The sequence below is a fragment of the Babylonia areolata genome, chromosome 1 (assembly GCF_041734735.1).
Source record: "Babylonia areolata isolate BAREFJ2019XMU chromosome 1, ASM4173473v1, whole genome shotgun sequence".
Classification (NCBI taxonomy): domain Eukaryota; kingdom Metazoa; phylum Mollusca; class Gastropoda; order Neogastropoda; family Buccinidae; genus Babylonia; species Babylonia areolata.
In genome coordinates this window covers 14,552,956-14,573,135 of record NC_134876.1, presented here as the reverse complement: position 1 = coordinate 14,573,135, position 20,180 = coordinate 14,552,956, and the positions used below count along the sequence as shown (strand labels likewise).

The 20,180-nt window shown below is 41.5% G+C and overlaps 1 protein-coding gene across 1 annotated transcript; it reads right to left on the bottom strand.

Annotated features, from left to right (window-relative positions):
* Window positions 1-10,530: 10,530 nt before the first annotated feature.
* Window positions 10,531-20,131, bottom strand: LOC143279866 (ubiquitin-conjugating enzyme E2 G2). The gene is made up of 5 exons (XM_076584150.1): window positions 19,935-20,131; window positions 18,754-18,835; window positions 17,748-17,866; window positions 13,093-13,233; window positions 10,531-12,391 (listed from the first exon to the last, which is right to left on the bottom strand). Exons 1-5 carry the CDS (start codon window positions 19,975-19,977, stop codon window positions 12,279-12,281), a joined length of 498 nt encoding a protein of 165 aa, XP_076440265.1. The 5' UTR covers window positions 19,978-20,131; the 3' UTR covers window positions 10,531-12,278.
* Window positions 20,132-20,180: the final 49 nt, after the last annotated feature.

The following is a 20,180-nucleotide window of genomic DNA, read 5'->3' as shown; positions in this document are numbered from 1 at the left end:
ATTTGACGGAGCACACCATAAAGTAGTTCCGTGTTCAAATCGTATTAGTTTCTGACTTTTTTCTTTTTTCTTTAATCATCGACGATGGGATAGAACATTTTTCTTCCTTTTTCGTTTCTAATATGTATATCACTCTGTTTATTAAAATATTCCGAAATTTCAAAAAAGGTCCATTAGTAAACTCGTCAACATTCATTGAACGCAGATAAATTTAGAACAGTGCGCTGGGTGGGGATGGGTTGGGGGTGACGCTTTGTGCGAAAATTATATCTTCGCAGACCGTTGAAAGACAACTTTGAAAGGCCAGTCCGGGTAACTATATCCATGAACCGAGTGTATCAACGGGGGAGGGGTGGGGGAGCCAAATTAAAGCAGGTTCTTACCGAATCATATGTATTCGCACAACGCGTCAAAAGTACTCTTTCAGTGACATCCCTATGTAGAAACCGTGGGAGAGGAAGAAAACAAACTGATCTAACTGAATGTAACTTCTTTTTTTTTCAGCTCATAGTGGAGCTGCAAGCATGATGTTAGAACAGGCTTAATCTTTAACTTTTTGCCCCAAGCACTTACAGGTGCCATCACTGCTGTCCCCTTGACCCAGCAGAAGGAACAAAGACTATGCCGGTAAGCATGATCGTGGATTTTTTTTTTATCTCTCATTTTAAGAATTGAATTTGAAACCATTAAACACACATAGTATACGATGTTATACAAAATCACGCGAAACCACGCCTGTCCCCCTTTTCTAAGCTTTTCCCTGCATTGTTATAATTGCCACTGGCATGCAGTGCGCCGTCCGCAGCGGCCCGCGGCAGCCGTATAAAACTGCTTTTTTCAAAATACCCTCAAAGAGTTCATCGATAACCTAGCCCATTTCACAATCTCTAATAAACTTTACTACCAGGTGAATTATAAGACACTGATGATAGGCACAAAAACTGCCTAAGTACTTCAACCGTTACTTTGTGTGTGTGTGTGTGTGTGCCACGGGTCGTGTGTGTGCGCGCGTGTGTGTGTGTGTCTGCGTGTGTGTGTGTATGTACGTGTGTGTGTCAGTTTTATGTTACCGTCTGACGGAGCCGGTGAATTAATAAAGACGTTGACCAATGCGGTGTATGTGTTTCTCCGCTCTCTCTCTCTCTCTCTGTCTCTCAGTCTCTCTCTCTCTCGTGGTGTATGGAAAGACAGGCAGATATCCGCTTTACATTGATGGTTATCTGAGTGCAGTAAGATACTGGTTTAAAATACAACTTGAAAAATGACTCCGACTAGATTCAGTTACCAAAGCAAGCATACGAAAGAAATATGAATGAAGAAAGACAATCTAAAAACTGGGCATTTCAGGTTAAACAGTGTTTAGATTCATTTGGATTTTCAGACTGAGTCTGGATATATGGAGGGGTGGGAGATGAAAAACTTGAAACTGTTGTTCGGCCGGACAGAGAATGGTCGATTGTTATAAACAAGACTGCCAGGGAACGGAAAGTTGGAAAATAGTGATCGTTTTAAGGAACTTGTACCGCAGATCAGTTCAAATCTTTATTACAGTCAGAAAAATACCTGCGAGATATTACAATAGCAAAACTTTAGAGTGGCTCTGGTGAAGTTTCGTCTGGGCGTTAATATTAAAGATATAACAATATGTAAACACCAAAAAACTGTCCCTTTTGTGATGATCTAGAAACTGAAGTTCATTTTCTTATTACATGTCCTGTATATACTAAACTACTAGAAAAGTAAGTATATATTTAAACATTATAGAAATAATAACACTCCACCAATTCCATTTTTGTTACAAAACGAAGACAGGTGTGTAATAAGAGATGTCGCTATATTTATTTACTATGCTTTTCGTTCCAGAGAGGAACCGTGATATTGAAGTCTAATTTAGAATGTTAAAATCAAATTGCGTGGCAGAGCTTAATTATGTTGAAGTTCTGTTGAATCTGGTTTTTCCCTCATTTTTTTCAAATCGTTATCTTTATGTGTACGTGTTCTCATGTGGCCTTCGCATTAAACTCAGTTCCTGCGTTCCTGCGTTCTCTCTCTCTCCGTGTCTCTCTCTCTCTCCGTCTCTCTGTCTCTCTCCGGCTGCACACGGGACCTCGGTTTATCGTCTCATCCGAATCAGTGACCAGCGTCCAGACCACCACTCTAGGTCTAGTGGAGGGGGAGAAAATATCGGCGGCTGAGCTGTGATTTGTACAACTGAGCGCGCTCAGATTCTCTCGCTTCCTGGACGGACGCGTTATCTTTAGGCCATCACCACACTCCATCGCAAAAGATTGATAATAATCATTCAATGAACATCCAAAACAACAACATAGATTATGCAGAGCCAAAATTGTGTAGTCTTAACATGCATCTTTGACGGAAGAAAAGTTCCACAACTATTAGACACTTGCATGCAGAAATTATAAATGGGCAAAGATAAAAACAAAATATTAAAAAAAAAAAATAAATAAAAGTTCAGAAACAAAAAGAAGAAGTGGTCAGCTGTGCTGTTTTACAATTCTACAGTAGCAATGTAAAAAATAAAAAGAGAGAGAGAATTTTTTAAGCAAACAAATAAACAAGCAAGTAAAAGTAAAGGGAAAACTCAGTTGCCAGAGACCCTTCACCCCCACCACCTGCACTTAAAACGAAAAAAGAAAAAGAGTGGAAGAAAAACACAAAAACCTATCAAAACACACACACACCGGCACAAATAAAGATTAAAGAAAACGAGTGGAAGAAAAACACAAAAACCTATCAAAACACACACACACACACACACACACACACACACACACAGATATGAAAAGAAAACACAAGACAAGAAGGGCTGCCAAAAAGCAGACCAAACAAAATCAGTCTGTGGTGAAAAAAGACAACAACAACAACAAAAAAAAGAGACGTATTTTAATCATTTCAGTGTTCTGGATGCTGACAGCGTATGGATGAAGCAAGCTGGGAAGTTTCACAGATCACTGCAAGGAATTCATGACGATGCTCAATGGTAACAGCTCTTGGGTAGGTTAAAGGCAGCACGGGATCTGTCAGTTTTGGTTGTTAGGCTGAGAACATGTTCTGCTCGTTCAACTCCCCCCAGTCTGCAACACACATGCACAAACACCTGACATATTAAATATAGACTTCCTCTTCGTTCATGGGCTGCAACTCCCACGTTCACTCGTATGTACACGAGTGGGCTTTGACGTGTATGATCATTTTTACCCCGCCATATAGGCAGCCATACTCCGTTTTCGGGAGTGTGCATGCTGGTCATGTTCTTATTTCCATAACCAACCGAACGTTAACATGGATTTCAGGATCTTTAACATGCGTACTGACTTGATCTTCTGCTTGCGTATACACACGAAGGGTGTCAGGCACAAGCAGGTCTGCAGATATGTTGACCTGGGAGATCGGACAAATCTCCACCCTTTTCCCACCAGGTGCTGTTACTAAGATTCGAACCCGGGACCCATAGATTGAAAGTCCAACGCTTTAACCACTCGGCTATTGCACCCGTCAAAAATATAGATATGATTCTAATGCTGATTCTGATTTTGATTCTCTCTCTCTCTCTCTCTCTCTCTCTCTCTCTCACACACACACACACACACACACACACACACACACACACACATAATTTCAGCCCCTTAATCCGCTGTTGGGCAATATATGGTGGCTAAGTTTTTATGTGTTTTTATGAAAGTTTTAACATCACTGTAAACGTGGTTAACGTTCGAGTATCCCCCCTCCACATCAGCCTTCCTCTGCCTTGCACGTTGAGCAAAACGGGGTCATGTCACATGCGCACAAACATGCATCCCTGATGGTTTGACAATGGAGCTCTGTAGGTTTGCTGAGTGGGTCCCTGAATGTTCTAAAAATGTCTTGGACTTCTTTTTTTTTTTTTCTCGACATCTGCTTTACTTGTATGCATTCATTGTTCTTACCAATTGTCCAAACACAAAAGTTACAATCACCATTGGATTCATTCAACAATGCCAAATCATAACCTTGTTTTTATCAGGAAAACACACACACACACACACACACACACACACACACACTCGGCGCGCGCACACATTCATAAAACTGCCAATGACTGATTTGAGCAGGGCCCAGATCACTTACATTTTTCGGAAAGAAAATGTAAAAGCCGTTTAAAACTAAGATAAAGTCCAAACCAAACTATGCAGCCGATTTCAAAAATCTAAAAGCATATTATATAAATACAACAAACCAGACAACTTTGTCTGAAAAGCCAAAAATTACACCATTGAAAGAAATATTCACTTTTAAAACCAAATTAAGACAAAGTCCAAACCAAATTTTTGCAGCCGATTTAAACAGTTTAAAAGCATATTATATAAATAAAACGAACCAGACAACTTTGTGTTTATGTGTGTGCGTGTGTGTGTGTGTGTGTGTGTGTGTGTGTGTGTGTGTGTAGGGGGTTAAGTCGTGAGGGAGCGAGCAAATGATCGGAATGCAACTTTTCCAATGATGATTTGTCCGTGAGAGCACTTGGCCGATGAGCATAAATTTTTGTCAGCCCGCGCCCCAACCTACAAGCAAGACAAAGACTGTTTCTGAAACGAGGGGAGGGGCTGACATTGACATTTGACACATTTAAAGAGTCGCACTTTTTTTTTCTCACACCAAAATCAGTTTCTAATCGACTGATTAACCTACATTCATATCTACCGTGAATAACTGTAAGTGAACATCCTTGAAGAAGAAAAGAAAAGCAACAACAGCAACAAAAACAAAAACAACAACTGAAAGACGTGTAACTTAATTCCTGACGTCGACACGACGAGTTTTCCTCACCCGCGTGTCATGGTCACGCTTCAGAGAACAGGAACGTGTTCAATCGAGTCCAACAACAACTAAAACTGCCACTTAGGACAAACTCTTGACACCATTCAGGTGTCAGACACCATGATTCACCTGTCACACCGTGACACGAAGAGTTAATGGCGGAGTTGAAATCTCCGATCTGCATCAGTTTACTTGTGCTGGAGTTCACAGTCCTGAACTGGTTATGTGTCCCCGTTTAAGAGCAATAGTTAGCTAAAATTTTGGCATTTTTACCCTCGATCAGGAGAATAAAATACTTGAACGATTGATGTGTGTGTGTGTGTGTGTGTGTGTGTGTGTGTGTGTGTGTGTTTCGCTGTCATGCCTTTCTTTTTTTCCCCATCAAGACCTGACAAAGCGCATTTGGTAACGGTGCTGGTCAGGCGTCTGCTTAGCAGATGTGGTGTAGCGTATGTTGATTTGTCCGAAAGCAGTGACGCCTCCTTGAGTAACTGAACTGAACTGAACTGTCATGCAAGCTACGCATGCCGTGAAAGAATGCTCTCTTGAAAAAGGATCGGGGCTCAGAGCATTGATCTAAAAATAGGTGGATAGCTCACTGGCCAGTATCAGTATCAGTAGCTCAAGGAGGCGTCACTGCGTTTGGACAAATCCATATAAGCTACACCACATCTGCCAAGCAGATGCCTGACCAGCACCGTCACAGTAACCCAACGCGCTTAGTCAGACCTTGAGAAGAAAAGAAAAAGAAAAAAACGAAAAAGAAAAAAGGATAAAAATAATAATAAACAAAATAAATAGAAATAAAAGACAATAATGATGATAGATAAGCAAATAAATGTAAAACATGCAGACACAACTTTCACACATATACACATACACACATGCTTAACATATATGCAACAGACATGCAGTTTCACAGATATGAAAGCACAAACAAATGTGTACACATAAACATACACGAGCCCCGACACACACACACAAATTACTCCCAAATTACCCCGCCCCCCCCCCCCCCCCACCCCTCGCTCCCGCGCCCCCTTCCACACACTCATTCCTAGACTACGTATCGCAGCTTCCTCGGTACACCCCCACACACTTACTTAAAACAAGCATACACATATACGCCCATAGCTCCGCCCTCCCGCCTCCTCGCCACACACACATATAAATATATATATATATATATATATATATGCACACCCGCACGTTCCATTATTCCGTTGCTCCTACGGTACAGACATGCATACACACACATACCTCGCTCACGCACACAAACATACAGACACAGACACACAGAGGCTTCCACTGATTGGCCGCAAGAGGGGTGGGAAAAGATCTCTGATGCCAGGAACGTGGCGTCTAGCGTGTTATTCAGTCTATTGTATTTGGAAAAGCCCACAGAGATTGTTCCGTTTTGAAGAAATTTGCGCAATTGTGGTTTGGAAATGATGCCAATATTAGTTTGATTTGCAAAGCATCATGCTCTACCTTTCATGCTAGACTGACTTACGGCCGCTCCCTCTCTCTACCTTTATTTATTTGAGGCGATCGATGGTGTGATGGCCTTGTACCTGTTCACTGGCAGAAAAGCTGAAGCCATACTGACACTCGTAGTATCCGGTTGTCAGTCCGTTGAAAAGTCGTCTGCTAAATGGTGCCGGTAGTTATTGAACTGTAACCGTGCATCTTCGATGAAATCGTGTTATGCTTGCCCCCACGAAATGCCAAATGTTGTGTCTTGATTGATATCTGCCAATGACACTTCACAAGCATCAGTGGATCACGTCTTACCTGTCAGATCGTACACAGAAAGTGTGTGTAAATGGTAGATACTCTGGTGTATCTGCCTTAAGATATGGGGTCCCACAGGGGTCCCTCCTAGGTTCTGTTCTTTTCGTGCTGCATGCAGCTCCTGTGTCGGATGACATCAGTCATCATGCGATGTCGCATGAGAGCTTTGCTCATGACACTCAACTTCATCAGTTGGCTCCCATAGCTGAAATCGATACACTGGTGGCTCAAACACGGGAATGCATTGCTGACCCAAAGGACTGGATGACTAAATAAGCTGCAACTAAATGACAATAAGACTGAATTTATGATAGTCTGTCCAAAGAAGTTTCGTCAACATCCTTCCTCTCCTGAAACTATTCTGATCAATAGCACATCCGTTACACTTTCTCCTTCTGTTCAGTCTTGGTGTAATCCTAAACCAGTCTTTTCCCTTCCAACACCACATTTCGAGTATCTGTAAAGTTGCCTATCTGGAACTGTGCAGAAACAGTTCTATCCGTCATTATCTCTCAACTGATGCAATCAAGACACTTGTATGCGCTCTGGTTCTCTCAGACTCGATTACTGCAATTCTCTTTTGGCTTGCCTTCCTAAATATGTTAGACTTCAACGAAGTTCAGAATAACCCTGCCAGACTGATTTGCAGAGCTTCTAAATTTGACCATTTTTCTCCTCTCCTTCAGTCTCTCCACTGGTTGCCCATTTCTGAACGAACAGACTATAAACTATCCACTCTACAGTCAACGGATCTGGCCCCAAGTATTTTCGGAACTCCTCCATATGTGTACTCCATCTCCGTTCTTCCTCCGAGGCTTGACTTCTCAGAATATCTCACATCAGAAGTAAGACATATAGACACAGATAGTTTTCCTTTCAATTGCCAAAAACGTGGAACAAGCCCCCGATAACCTCCATCATTCTGATTCTCTTGCATCTTTCAAATCTGGTCTCAAAACTCACCTCTTCCCTCTGCAGTAAGTTCCGTTGTGGCAGGTCCGCTTCTTTTGCATGAGCTGTGCTTGACTGTGTATGTATACATATGTATGTGTAAATAAATACATGCATGTATACGAATGTGTATTTGTGTTACTCTGTGAGTACGTGTGTGTGTATGCGTGCGCGCATGCACGTCTGTTTATGTGCTATGTACATATGAATGTTTAAATGTATGTATGCATTGTGTGTGTGTGTGTGTGTGTGTGTGTGAGTGAAATTTTTAGTCACATTTTGGTGTGTGTGTGTGTAACATCGATGTGATGTGTTATGTAAACAAAAGTGTTTTTGTAAAGCACCAAAAGCAGATTTCTGGATAGTGTGCTACATAAGTATCCATTATTATTGTTATCAATGGTTTATTGACCAAAGTTATTACAGGAGAACAGTGCAGTGACACAGAGCAAAAATTTGCTGTGGAGGGCACTCATAGGAATGTCAGCTTAACTAACGCCGCGAGCAAGTGAGTCATCGTAGCCAGCTGAGTGCTCAGCTATATATATATATATATATATATATATATATATGACATCACTGCTTCGCGCTATACTGACACGAGTAGTAAAATGGCTGACTGAACACTTCCGCTGTCTTGTCTTGTCTTGTCTATAATCCTGTGGTAATTCCTATACAGGGCAACAATCCACAATAGGGGGTGCACTCTAGATGACTGATGTCTGTTGACTGATGTCTGTGTGTGACCGTTAAGCACCCTAGTTCAGCCAGCGTCAGTCAAAAAAACAAAACAAACAAAAAAACCCCCCAAAAACAAACAACAAAAAAAGCCCTGTCCTGTAGCTATACTGAACCTGAGGCTCGCAACCAGGCCTCAGTCCTGGTCTTGAATGACTGAGGGGAAATGGCGGAGATTATATGGTCTGGAATACTGGTTCCACAGGTGGATAGCTGAAGTGAAGAAGGAGTGCCTGTGGAGTCAGTGCGGGAGGAGGGTACCTGTAGTTTCTCTGGGTGGCCTCGGACAGTTCTAACTGTTTGCACTAAAGTACCTTCCCGGGGTGCCACCTCAACCAAACCACCCATGATCTTGTACATCATGGTGGCCTTGGCTGCAGTGCAGCGCAGTTTGAGGGGGTCAAGTTCCAGCCTGGTGATAAGCTCGGTTGCACTGGTGGTGGGGCGGAAGTCATGCATAATTCGCCGAGCTGATCTGCGTTGTACCATCTCCAGGTTGGTTGTGAGATACTGTTGCGGGGGGTCCCAGACTGGCGCAGCATATTCTAGGATGGGCCTCACAAGCCCCTTGAAGCATGTTGTCCGGGTGGTATAGGGGCATCCTCTCAGGTTCCTACACATGAAGGCACAGGTCTGGTCTGCCTTTGCTGTTGTGGCCTGGATGTGTGCTTCCCAGTGAAAGTCTTTAGACAACTCTACGCCCAGGTATTTGGCTTTCTCCACCTTCTGGAGTTCCTCAATATGCAGAAAGTAGGTGGTAGGGAAGGGCTTTTTCTTCCTTGTCACTGAGAAGACGTGACATTTGCCAGGTCTTCTCCCAACGCTCAAATTCGTTCAGATCTTCTTGGAGGGCGTTGGTATCTGCTTGGGACCTGATCTGCCGGTACAGGATGGTGTCATCAGCAAACAGACGGATTGTGAATCTGTTTTTGTTGATGTCATTGATGTAGATGACAAACAAGGATTGTGAATCTGTTTTTGTTGATGTCATTGATGTAGATGACAAACAGAGTCGGGCCAAGGACAGAACCCTGAGGAACCCCAGAGGTGACTTGGCTGATGGTGGAGACCTGTCCTTCAACGTTCACTTGCTGGGTTCTGTTGGTGAGGAACTCTTCAATCCAGCAAAGTGTTTGTCCACGGATTCCATAGTGACAAAGTTTGAGAAGGAGGCGGCGGTGAGAAGTCCAGCAAGATGGTATCCGTTTGTCCTCCCTTGTCAAGTGCTGCTGCCAGGTCATCCACTCTGAAGATCAGTTGTGATTCGCAAGCTCTTCTTTTGCAAAATCCATGCTGGGCATCGACAATGATCTTGTGCTTGTCAAGGTGTGATGTGATGATGATGTGTTCCATCAGTTTTCCACAGACGGATGTCAGGGAGATGGGATGGTAGTTTGCTGGGGAGCTCCGATCTCCCTTCTTGTATTTTTCCAGTGGCAAGTTAAGAGGTGGGCAAGTGCAGGGGCCAGTTCCTGAGCTACTGTAACCAGGAAGCGACAGGGAATGTTGTCTGGACCAGGCAGTAGTCTTCAGTTAGCAAAGGGGCTCAAAGAAGGAATCTGCTGTCCACCTATTTCTAGAACAGTGGGCTCAGAGGACAAAGTTGCAGGTCCCGGAGGAAGAGTCAGAGGGAGAAAGAGGGTGGGGTGGGTGGTGGGGGTTGGCTCAGAGGACAAAGTTGCATGGGAAGCCCATAATGGCTTGTCTAAACCAACACAGTGCACTGGATGTGAAATAACACTGAGCATTCTGTGAGGTTTGGACATCAGCACTTGCAACAGAAATGTCTATTTCTGTGATTATTCTCCACAATCATTTTGGGAGAATTAGATTTTCATTCAGCTGCTTTTTCTGTGCATATGTCATAGTTAAGATTTTGTTAGCGGACCTAGTTAAAATTTTGTTAGCGGACCAGTAGTTTGGACAGGACAGAAATCCAGACCCTGACGGAGTCTGCACCAGTGGGTCACACTAAAGGATGTGTAATTAGATTAATATTTTGAAAGCTGGAATGACTAACTCTGTTGATTAAACATCTTACTTGAAATCAAATGAAGGCTACATCACTCTTCCTGTTGCTTCACTTCAGCTACGTAAGCTTGCTCAGTTATAGTATGCAGAGAAAGATAAAGACCAATGGACAAAAAGAGAAACTGAGACAAAAAGTCAGATGGAGAGAGATGGATAGATCTGTACACGCACATTCAAAGATATGTAGAATGCACTGAGTGTTTATCACATATTCATTATCTCAAAAATAACAACAGAAGCTTCTATTAACAGCATCCTTCTGAAAACTCCATACAAATTTAACAAACAACACACATACCAGACAGACAAAGAGAGAGATAAGAGGGAGATGCAAAACAAGGGCAAAGAGAATGATATGCAAGAAAAAAAAGAGGCATAGGAATCAATCAGGCATTGTGCACAGAGAAAGAGAAAGAGAGAGAGGGAGGGGAAGAAGAGGCAGACAGAATTATAGTTAAAAAGCTATCATTCCACAGACTGAACTAAGGGAAACTGGACAAACAGCAAAGTCACTGACAGACTGCAGGTAAGACATGGCATCACACTGACAAAAAAACAACAAAAAACCACCAGTTGAAAAGTTATTGATTCTGCACAGTCTAAGCTGGAACACAGTGTGTGAAACTAAAAAAACAATAAAAAAAACCCCCAAACAACTACTAAATTATATACTACATCGATTAGTTAAGTGTATGAATATAATGATTTTTCCTAAAATGAATGAGGTGTGTGGATCAGGCGTAAATTTTATTTATATTACAAAAAAGCTGAATTTTTAATTAAAATACTGGGAAGATAGGATAAGCAAAGGGGGTGATCGAAATAAATGAGCATGTGAGAGAAAACATACTTTAAACAGAATATTGAAAAAAAACAACATAATCACATAACTTATTTTACAATCTGTTATTGAAAACAAGAAGTAACAATCAAACGGGAAAAAAATCTCATTCTATCACAAAATGCAATGCTTTACCATAGACGTAATACAGTCAAACAGAATATAATAAATATTGCAACCGTTCCTGTGAATGGACACAATTGAAGCTTGGACAGATTTTTGTACATGATACACAAAATAATAATTTATCACTGATAAGCTTTTAACAATCAGCATGAACCATGTCTACAATAAATGACATGAAACGTGAGTCCTTTAGGACTCAAGAATAGTAAATCAATATACAATAGGACTTACAGAACAGAAAAGGTACTTGGCAAAGGTCATTTCAAAGTCTTCCTATATATCTAATATTTCCTTAAATGACACTAACTGGTTAATGTTAAAATGGGCTGAATTACTTGTGTTACCCATTTATCATAAAGTGATAAACAGACATAGAATCACTTAACAGTTTACAGTCAACTGAATAATAATTTCAAACAATGATAGTTTCTGGCAAAATAACCATTTCTCATGTTATAGAAATTAAGCAGAAATGTTTTAAGGGTTTCTGATTTTCACTTCTGTTCAGCAGGTTCTTACAAAGGGTAGAATAAAAAGTCTTATTAAAACTTGTTATCCTGCTAGGTTTTGTTTCTCTAGCCATTGCTTTCCCTGAAAAAAAAAGACAATGCCAAAGCTTGCCATGGACACACAGAGACATCTGACACATACAATCAAATCAGGTTGAATATGTTGATACATAAGTACTTGTTCATACACATGATTAAAAACAACAACACAAAACAAAACAAAAAACCCACCCCAATAACACTGGTGTTGACAGCTACTCAGGTTATTCCAGATGACCCCCACAGTCTTCACAAAGATATACCTGAACGACAACAGGTTGCTGATCCGCCATGAAACACATGACGGTGACTCAATGGAAGTTTTTCATAGTCTCTTCAGTCTTGCAATGAGTGAATCACCTGCATATGTATCCTGAATGTCACAACTGTTGAGGATCTGTCCCATTGTAAATTACTGAAATGATTTGAATTCATAATCCTAAAGACTTTTTCACTGTTGCTTTTGCGATGTCTTCAAACTGCTGTCGATCTTCTCTCCATTTCTTGGCAGCATCCACATTTGCTGCACTCTCATCATTTGGCTCTGGAATTAAAATGAAAACCATTTCAATTCTAAACATACTGGTCAATACCTAGGAAGCACAATTCCCACATTCTGAGAAGCATACAATATATAAGCAATAAAAGATTAAGAACAAAAACAGACCAGAGAAGCAAAGCAATTTGTTAGAGCAGAAAACAGGGAAAGTTAGTCTTTCCAATTTTCGTTACTTTGTGTACAAGTTGATGAATGAAGTGAACCAAACAACAACACTGAGCTGACTCGCATCTTTACTGTATCCAAAGTGCCAGATGTTAAGACTTTACTTTGATTTGCACTTTGATACTGATAAGAACAACAACAAAACATTAACTGAGAATCAAATTTACCAACAGTCAGCAGGGGTGGGGGTGGGGGGGGGGGAGAAGAAGAAGAAGAAATTCTGAAAGTGCCTTTGGTGGTTACTGTGGTGAGTGGCACTGTCATCTCTTTTTTTTCCTTTCTTTTTTCCTTCCCATATACAGGAGAATAATACTAGTCACAATTCACCAATCTGAAAGACAAAAGAAATAAAAAGAAACATAATACCTACATGTACACATAAATGAATGAATCCCCGTCCTCCCCAAAAGTATAATGTGTAAAATGTGACATTATGGAATCGAAAGATATTCACTGCTGACTGTGGAACCAGCATACATTACATGTGACTTGAATAAAGATTAGAACACAGAGACACAAACCTGCTAACATACTGACAACAGACAGGAGAATTTTTTCCACACTCTGCACTGGGCTCCACCGCTCATCACTTTTTTCATAGCCCATGGGGTCGTCACCAGGGGCATGTAGGATGGAGATGCACACTCGACCGTCAGGGTAAACTATGAACAAAAGAAAAACCAAGGACACACTTGAGTTGTGAGGACTGAAAACAAGCGACTGACTTTATCATTTAAAATAAATAAAATATGCCTAGAGATCTCTTCTACTGAATCAAAGGTCATGAAACTCATGAGGTACAATACAACCTCTGATTATGAACCCTTTGTTCAAAGAACCAACATCCCGAATCCGGTGATGTATAGTACTTGAATAGCTGGTCTCAACCTTCTATTAAATTTTCTATCCCAACAGAACAGCTCCTTATTCTGAGCAGCATTTTATCTATTAACAGTTACTAACATTTTTTTTAAACTGCAACTAGAAAAACATTCCTCCAGATTCAATCTCTAAATAGACCATTCCCTAACTTTAAAAATATTCTTGCACAAATCCCATGTTAATCCAATTTTGATGGTGTATCTACAGCACCACACAACTTGGCAGCTATATCTGGTTTGCATGAATTCCAAATGAGCTAAAAAGCTGTTATCTAGGAGTGAGAATGAAGAGCTTTAATGCAGGCAAACAGAGACAACTGATGCATGATATATTACAAAGCAAAACCCACACTCTAAAATTTCATGAAAAAAACAATCAGAAAACAGTTCATTTTTGTAATATTCACAACAGAAAATTTCTACACAACATACAGACACAACAAAAAGACCAAAACACACATGTATACACAGGGATCGCGTTAACGCATGTTTTTCGCGTATTTGACGCATTTTGATTTTCGCTGACGCATTTTCACAGCGCTCACGCGTAACGCTTACGCAAAACAACTTTTTCTCCAAGCCGTATCAATGCAACTTTAGGACTGACTTGGCAGCTAGGTTTCCGATATTGAATCAGACGGTACAAGACAAAGTGTCTGTGCATGCGGAGCACTGCGAGATGCCTACGTGCTACAGCCAATTAACAGAGTACCCCACGGATGTTCAGTGCTGGCACTTTATTTGGCCCAGCGAAAGTTCATGAACCCAGGAAGTAGGGCATGGATATAAACAAACGTGGCTGACAAACAGGCCGTGCCAGCGGCACTCGCTGTACGCTTGTTCAGCGGTAAATCTGCTTTGTTTCTTTCGCGCATCATATTCCCGGATGGATTGGAAATAACGACAAAAGAAGTGGGTTTCTACAAAGAATGCAAAATGAGCTTTCTATTGACTCCAAACACAATATATTTTCTTACATAGCAATTGTTGCGGCAACGGTTGAAACATACATGAAGAAAGAGAAGAGAAGGTCAAGCAGAAACATGATCGCAAAAATCGTAAAATTTAAATCCCTCTCTAAGAAAACATACGCTTATTACAATGAAATCGTAAAAATCACCAGAACATTTAGCGGGTCCATGTCATTGCGTCGACAGCTCATTGCGTCGACAGCAAACAAATAATAAAGAACGGGGGGAAAAAAACTAGTGCACATACGATGCAAGGTTTACGCGTTAAAAGTGTGTGTGTGTGTGCGTCTCTCTCTGTCTCTGTCTGTCTGTCTCTGTCTCAGTGTCTGTCTCTCTCTCTCCCTCCCCCCCCCTCTCTCTCTCCTCTCTTTCCGAAAGAGTCGTGTGCACGTGTGTGTGTATGTGTGTGACCGTGCCGATATTGTAATTGTATTCTGAAAAATGTTTTACCGATCCTAAAATGTGTATGAGCTGTCGACGCAATGAGCTGTTGACGCAATGAGCTGTTGACGCAATGAGCTGTCGACTTTACGGGTACCTCCCCATTTAGCATGCCTGCATGCAGATCAGCCCACCCTTTTGAGTTGTAGATTTTTTCTTGTCAGCACAAGTGTTTAAATGAACACACTGTAGCATGGTGAGTGCAAGCAGCAGGGGCATGGAGAGCAGGGTGAGTGTAATCTCTGCAGGAAATGTGTGGATGGTGTGGAAGCGTGAGAAAAGTGGGGCAGGGGCTGCGGGGCCAAGTGAAACAAAGAAGGCAGTGCCCAGGTGGGGCCAGAAATGCCAATGCAGAGTGTGGTGGGAAAGTCTGGCATTAAAAAAAGTTTGACCCCAGATGCTAGACGCTGCTCGGAAACTAAAGAGGTGGATTTTGTGCTCGGCTGAGCAGCCGTGACCCGCGCACACAACACTGCTTAGCTGACGAGTTTTGGAACAGAGTGGCGTCATTACAGGGCGTGACCCTGTAGCGGGAAAGTTAAGCCTTGTTTGACTGCTGAACGTTACTCGGCTAGCTCAGGCCCAAGCGTTTTTTTTGTTTTCCACTCAGTCACGGAATCGACTGAATATGCAGCGCAAGTTGTCATCGTTTTTTTCGTCTAGTCGTGAAACTATTGCTCCAGAGCAATCTCCGGCTGCTGCTTCTGAGCAGCTTGCGACTTCAACATCGTCGGCTCCAACATTGTCGTCAGAAACGACCACTTTACCAGCTAAAAAGCCACGGTTGGAAGTTCACAAAAGATGGAATGTTCTGTGGAAAAGAGATTTTCCATGGCTGTCGGACTCTTCTGCTGATATGGGACAGTTGTTTTGTGACTTGTGCATCAAGGCTGGTGAAAGCAATGCCTTCACGAAAGGATGTACTGACATGCAAAAGTCTGCTCTTGTGAGACATCAAAAAACAAAGGATCATGTGAGAGCTGAGAGTTTGGTTGCTTCACGAAAGTTGATGAAACAACAGGTAGACAGGGCTGCTACTGAGAGTGTGACAAAACAAACTGCCATGATTAGATCTGCATACTGGCTGGCAAAAGAAATGGTACCCAATGTCAAGTTTTCATCATTGTTAGAACTGCAGAAAGCAAATGGATGTTCACAGCTAGAGGGAGATTGCTACTCCCACCACTCTGCAGTGTCAGAAATGCAAGACTGCATCGCAACAGCCATGGAAACACAGGCACTGTCTGACGTGCACAACAGTCCTTTTGTTGGTGTCATCATTGACGAGACAGTAAATGTAACAGTAAATAAAAAGCTGATCATTTTTCTGCGCTACACAAAGAACGGGGAGGCACACACTACTTTTTGTGGCAACTACACTGTTTCAGCTGGAGATGCGGAGACTGTGTTCAATAAAGTGTCTCAAGTGCTGAACCAGAAGGGCATCGACACTGTGAAAGTGATAGGGCTAGGTTCAGACGGGGCAAGCGTCATGTTCGGGAAAAACAGTGGTGTTGGTGTACGTCTCCAACAGATCTGTCCTCATCTCGTTCACGTGCACTGTGCTGCACACCGTGTGGCACTGGTGGCTTCCAACGCAGCTAGGGACACACCAAAGGTTGCAGACTGTCGCCGAGTTTTGAACAGTGTCCATTTTTATTTTAAGAATTCTGCTCTTCGTTATGAACGCCTGCGAGAACTTCATCGTGCTTTTGATGATTCAGACTTCGTGAGTTTGAAAGAACCTTGTTCAGTTCGATGGGTGAGTTTCACCAAAGCCCTTGAAAGTGTGTATGCCAACTGGGAGGTGCTGGTGATTGTGCTGGAACAGGATGGACGTAAGAACCCAGCTGCAGAAGGCATTGCACGACAGCTGAGGGCCTACTGGTTTGTGGCGACCATGCACATGCTTCTGGACATTCTGCCTGTGATAGACAGACTAAACAAGTGTTTCCAGGAGGAAAACGTCAACCTGTCTGTCATCAAGCCAAGAGTGGCAAGCACACGACAGAGACTAGCTGATTTTCTGCACACTGTTGGACCAACGGAACAGGAGTTTACTGGAGTACACAACAGCTACAAAGGACAGGATTTGTTGCATTGTGATGCAGTGCGTGTGAGATCATACACCACCATGAGGGAGGCGTTTCTGCAAAGTTTGATTCAGAATTTGGAAAACCGGTTCCCCACAGCCGATCTGGACATCCTAACAGCCCTCGGAGCCATTTTTGATGTTCGAATGTATCCAGCACGCAACCTGCAACAGCATGCCACAGATGCACTGGACACAGTGATTGATCGTTTTGCCGCTGATGGAGGGGACAATGTACTAATTGAACGGGACAGAGCGCTGCGCGATTTCCCTGAATTCAAGTACACACTACAGGCACACAACCCAGACAGTTTCGAGAAAGCCTGCAAAGTCGTCATCATGGATTATGACGCAACATATCCTGATTTTGCTGTGCTGGCGAACATTGCATTGACAGTCCCTGTCAGCTCTGTTCCTTGTGAGAGAGGTTTCAGCTGGCAAAATATGATCAAAACTGCTGACCGATCAAGACTGACAGATGCGCATGTGGACACGCTGTTGCGCATTGCAATGGAAGGTCCAGCATTGAGCCAGTGCAACGAACTGATTGTCAGGGCTTGCGGTGAATTTCAGCGCCGACGTGAGCGGCGAAAATAGGTGAGTAAACCTTTGATTTAGTGTCATAGGTCTGACGCAATTCCGACTCTAACTTACGCGTTTTTTTGCCGACTTTGCGTAAGCTGCACGCGTTTTGAAAAAGTCTAGCGCGATCCCTGTATACAAAACAATGAATATCCAGATCAAGACACACACATACACCCAGACATGTGCACACTATAACGTTGGCTTACTGTTGGGGTGGAATAATTCACAGGTAAACCTCATCTTGGGTGGACTGTGAGGGTAATCAGCAGGGAAGGTCAGTCTAGCAGGGAAAACACCACCATCAAAAACAGTGTCCTTTGGACCCCTGCAGAAGAAAAGCAGGATACTCAGTGTTCAGACTCTGAAGTCCTGACATGAGAAGAATGGGGGAACTTTTTCCCTTTGGACCTAAGATTACAGTTTATTTTACTCATTAACTTACAAAATGTTGTTTACTAACAAAGCTAACTTGTGATGATCATGCTTGAAATAACAAGGTTCCCTTCCTTTCATTAACAAAAAAGTTTCTTTACATTTTAAAAACAACCAGAAAAGGTAATTTAATCACATTTCATTTCATTATATATATCATCCGCAAAAACAAATCAAATCCTGGTCAACACCATCTCTAATCATCCAAAATTTATCAATGACACAAAGAAATGAGTAAGCAAGCCCTTAACTCAAGCATTAAAAAAACACACACACCCACACCCCTCCCAACAACAACAAAAAAACAAAACAAAAGAAACAAAAACACCCAACTATTCTTCAAATGGGCTTATTGCTAACCTAACAATGGGCCAGAATAACAATGTGAGCTGATATGGCTAACTTGGAACAGCAATGCACCCAACATTAACAACTCCCAAACTTAAAAATCTAATACCACAAACCATGATAAGCTACAAGTGAATAATGAGCTGCCATTATCATCATATTCAATCATAGAAATATAATGTAGTGTACTTGTCATCAACAAAACAGCAACTGAACAAGAAAAAAAGAAAAGAAAAAAGAAAAAAAAGGGTGGGTGGGGGGTGGAGGTGGGGGCTAAATCAACATGGTGATTTTGCATATATACTGTCCCATTAGCTCCTCATGAAAAGGCTGGATACTTACACTTGCAGGCAACAGACTTTTTATGGGTGAACACACATTTTAAAAATGCCCTATTAAACAATCAGTTGAATAACCAACGTTGTGACTCACATTATCAAGGCTTCCCATTCAAAAAAGTTGTCTTCATTGATTGGGCCTGCAATGATTCCTTCTGGTGGGTTAAGTGTCAGCTCTGCACACAATCAATATGCTCACTTAAAATAAACAGTTTGTAAGGTCTCTGAATGGTACATCATGTTTGCACAACCAAAATGTGACTGCATGGCGCTGAAGTTTTAGAGTGGAATACCTTGAAGAGCATCGCAGTAAGAACAAATACACATGCAGGGTTGGGTCTGGCCTGACACCTGAATGATCAAATACACATGTAGGGTTAGGTCTGGTCTGTCACCTAAATCATGAATTTAATAAAACATCTGATCCAACAGACTAGTGCCAGGACCATTCCACAAGATGAAGAGGAAAATCTGCTCTTCTACTTTCTTGCTTTTCATCTAAAATTCATTTTATTCACAAAAAAAGAAAAGTAAGCAATAACAACAACCAACTACTTGTACAACCAGATTTCTTCCTTTCTGTCACAGCCTTTAAGCTGCTGTACAATCTAATATTATATACCAATACTTTTTTAATTCAATCAGTTTGCTTACTTTACAGTATTGATCACCATGACTGGTGGTTTGTAAGCTCTGGGTTTAGACTTTTTTTGATGTTTAAAAATTATTCATATATCGTTCCAAGTCTCATGATTTACCATTTTTTAATGTGTTAAGTTTATACTGCACACTCTAATAAATGTCTGCTGGCACTTCATTCCACAATGGTGCAATCCTAGTATTACTATTAGTCATTAATGTTTTCAATGAAAAAACAAAACAAAAAGAAATCTTGCCTTTATTCTGTCAAGATTTTTCTTGTATTTATCCTTATTAAATTTTCTTTTGTTTATTCTATTTTCTATGTCAGCAGAAATTATTTTCATTTCCAATTTGCAAAAGACAAAAATACCTGACAGAAAAGTTAACAGCTACTCTTTGCACACTGCACTTCCAAATCATATCACCTATTTGAGAAAGATAGCAAGCGGGTCCAACAGAATAAACTAAAACTGTCATCTTCTTTACATCTTACATACATGCTTAAAAAGCTAGAACTGGTGTATAAAATGTAGATATTGATAACTGATGCAAGTTAATAAAAAGTAAAATTTGTGAAAAATTCAATCGAATTTTCTTTTCCATCTTTGTAAAGAGTTAACAATGGAAACATACGTTTGTACTCTGCCATTAAGCGTTTCAATGCTGAACCAGCCATTCTGGTGCATCCGAGGCAAATAACGGTATGTTGTTTTATCTCTAAGTATTGATAATCCAAAGACCACAAACGTGGTTTCCCCTGCTGTTCTCTTTGATGGCTGTGCGTGTGTCACTGTGTAAGACTCTTCCTGGGGGAAGGAAGCTGCGAGTGTTTCTTTTGAGAGAATTATTTTCATTGGATTCGGTATCCGCAATTCACCA

Bases quoted from the DNA above. Each gene is read 5' to 3' on its own strand.
- LOC143279866 (XM_076584150.1), bottom strand. From the start codon at position 19,977: ATGGCTGGTTCAGCATTGAAACGCTTAATGGCAGAGTACAAAC. The intron at 18,836-19,934 runs GTATGTTTCCAT...GATTGTGTGCAG, and splicing joins CTTAATGGCAGAGTACAAAC to AGCTGACACTTAACCCACCA. The intron at 12,392-13,092 runs GTTTGTGTCTCT...TTTTAATTCCAG, and splicing joins TGTTGTCAGTATGTTAGCAG to AGCCAAATGATGAGAGTGCA.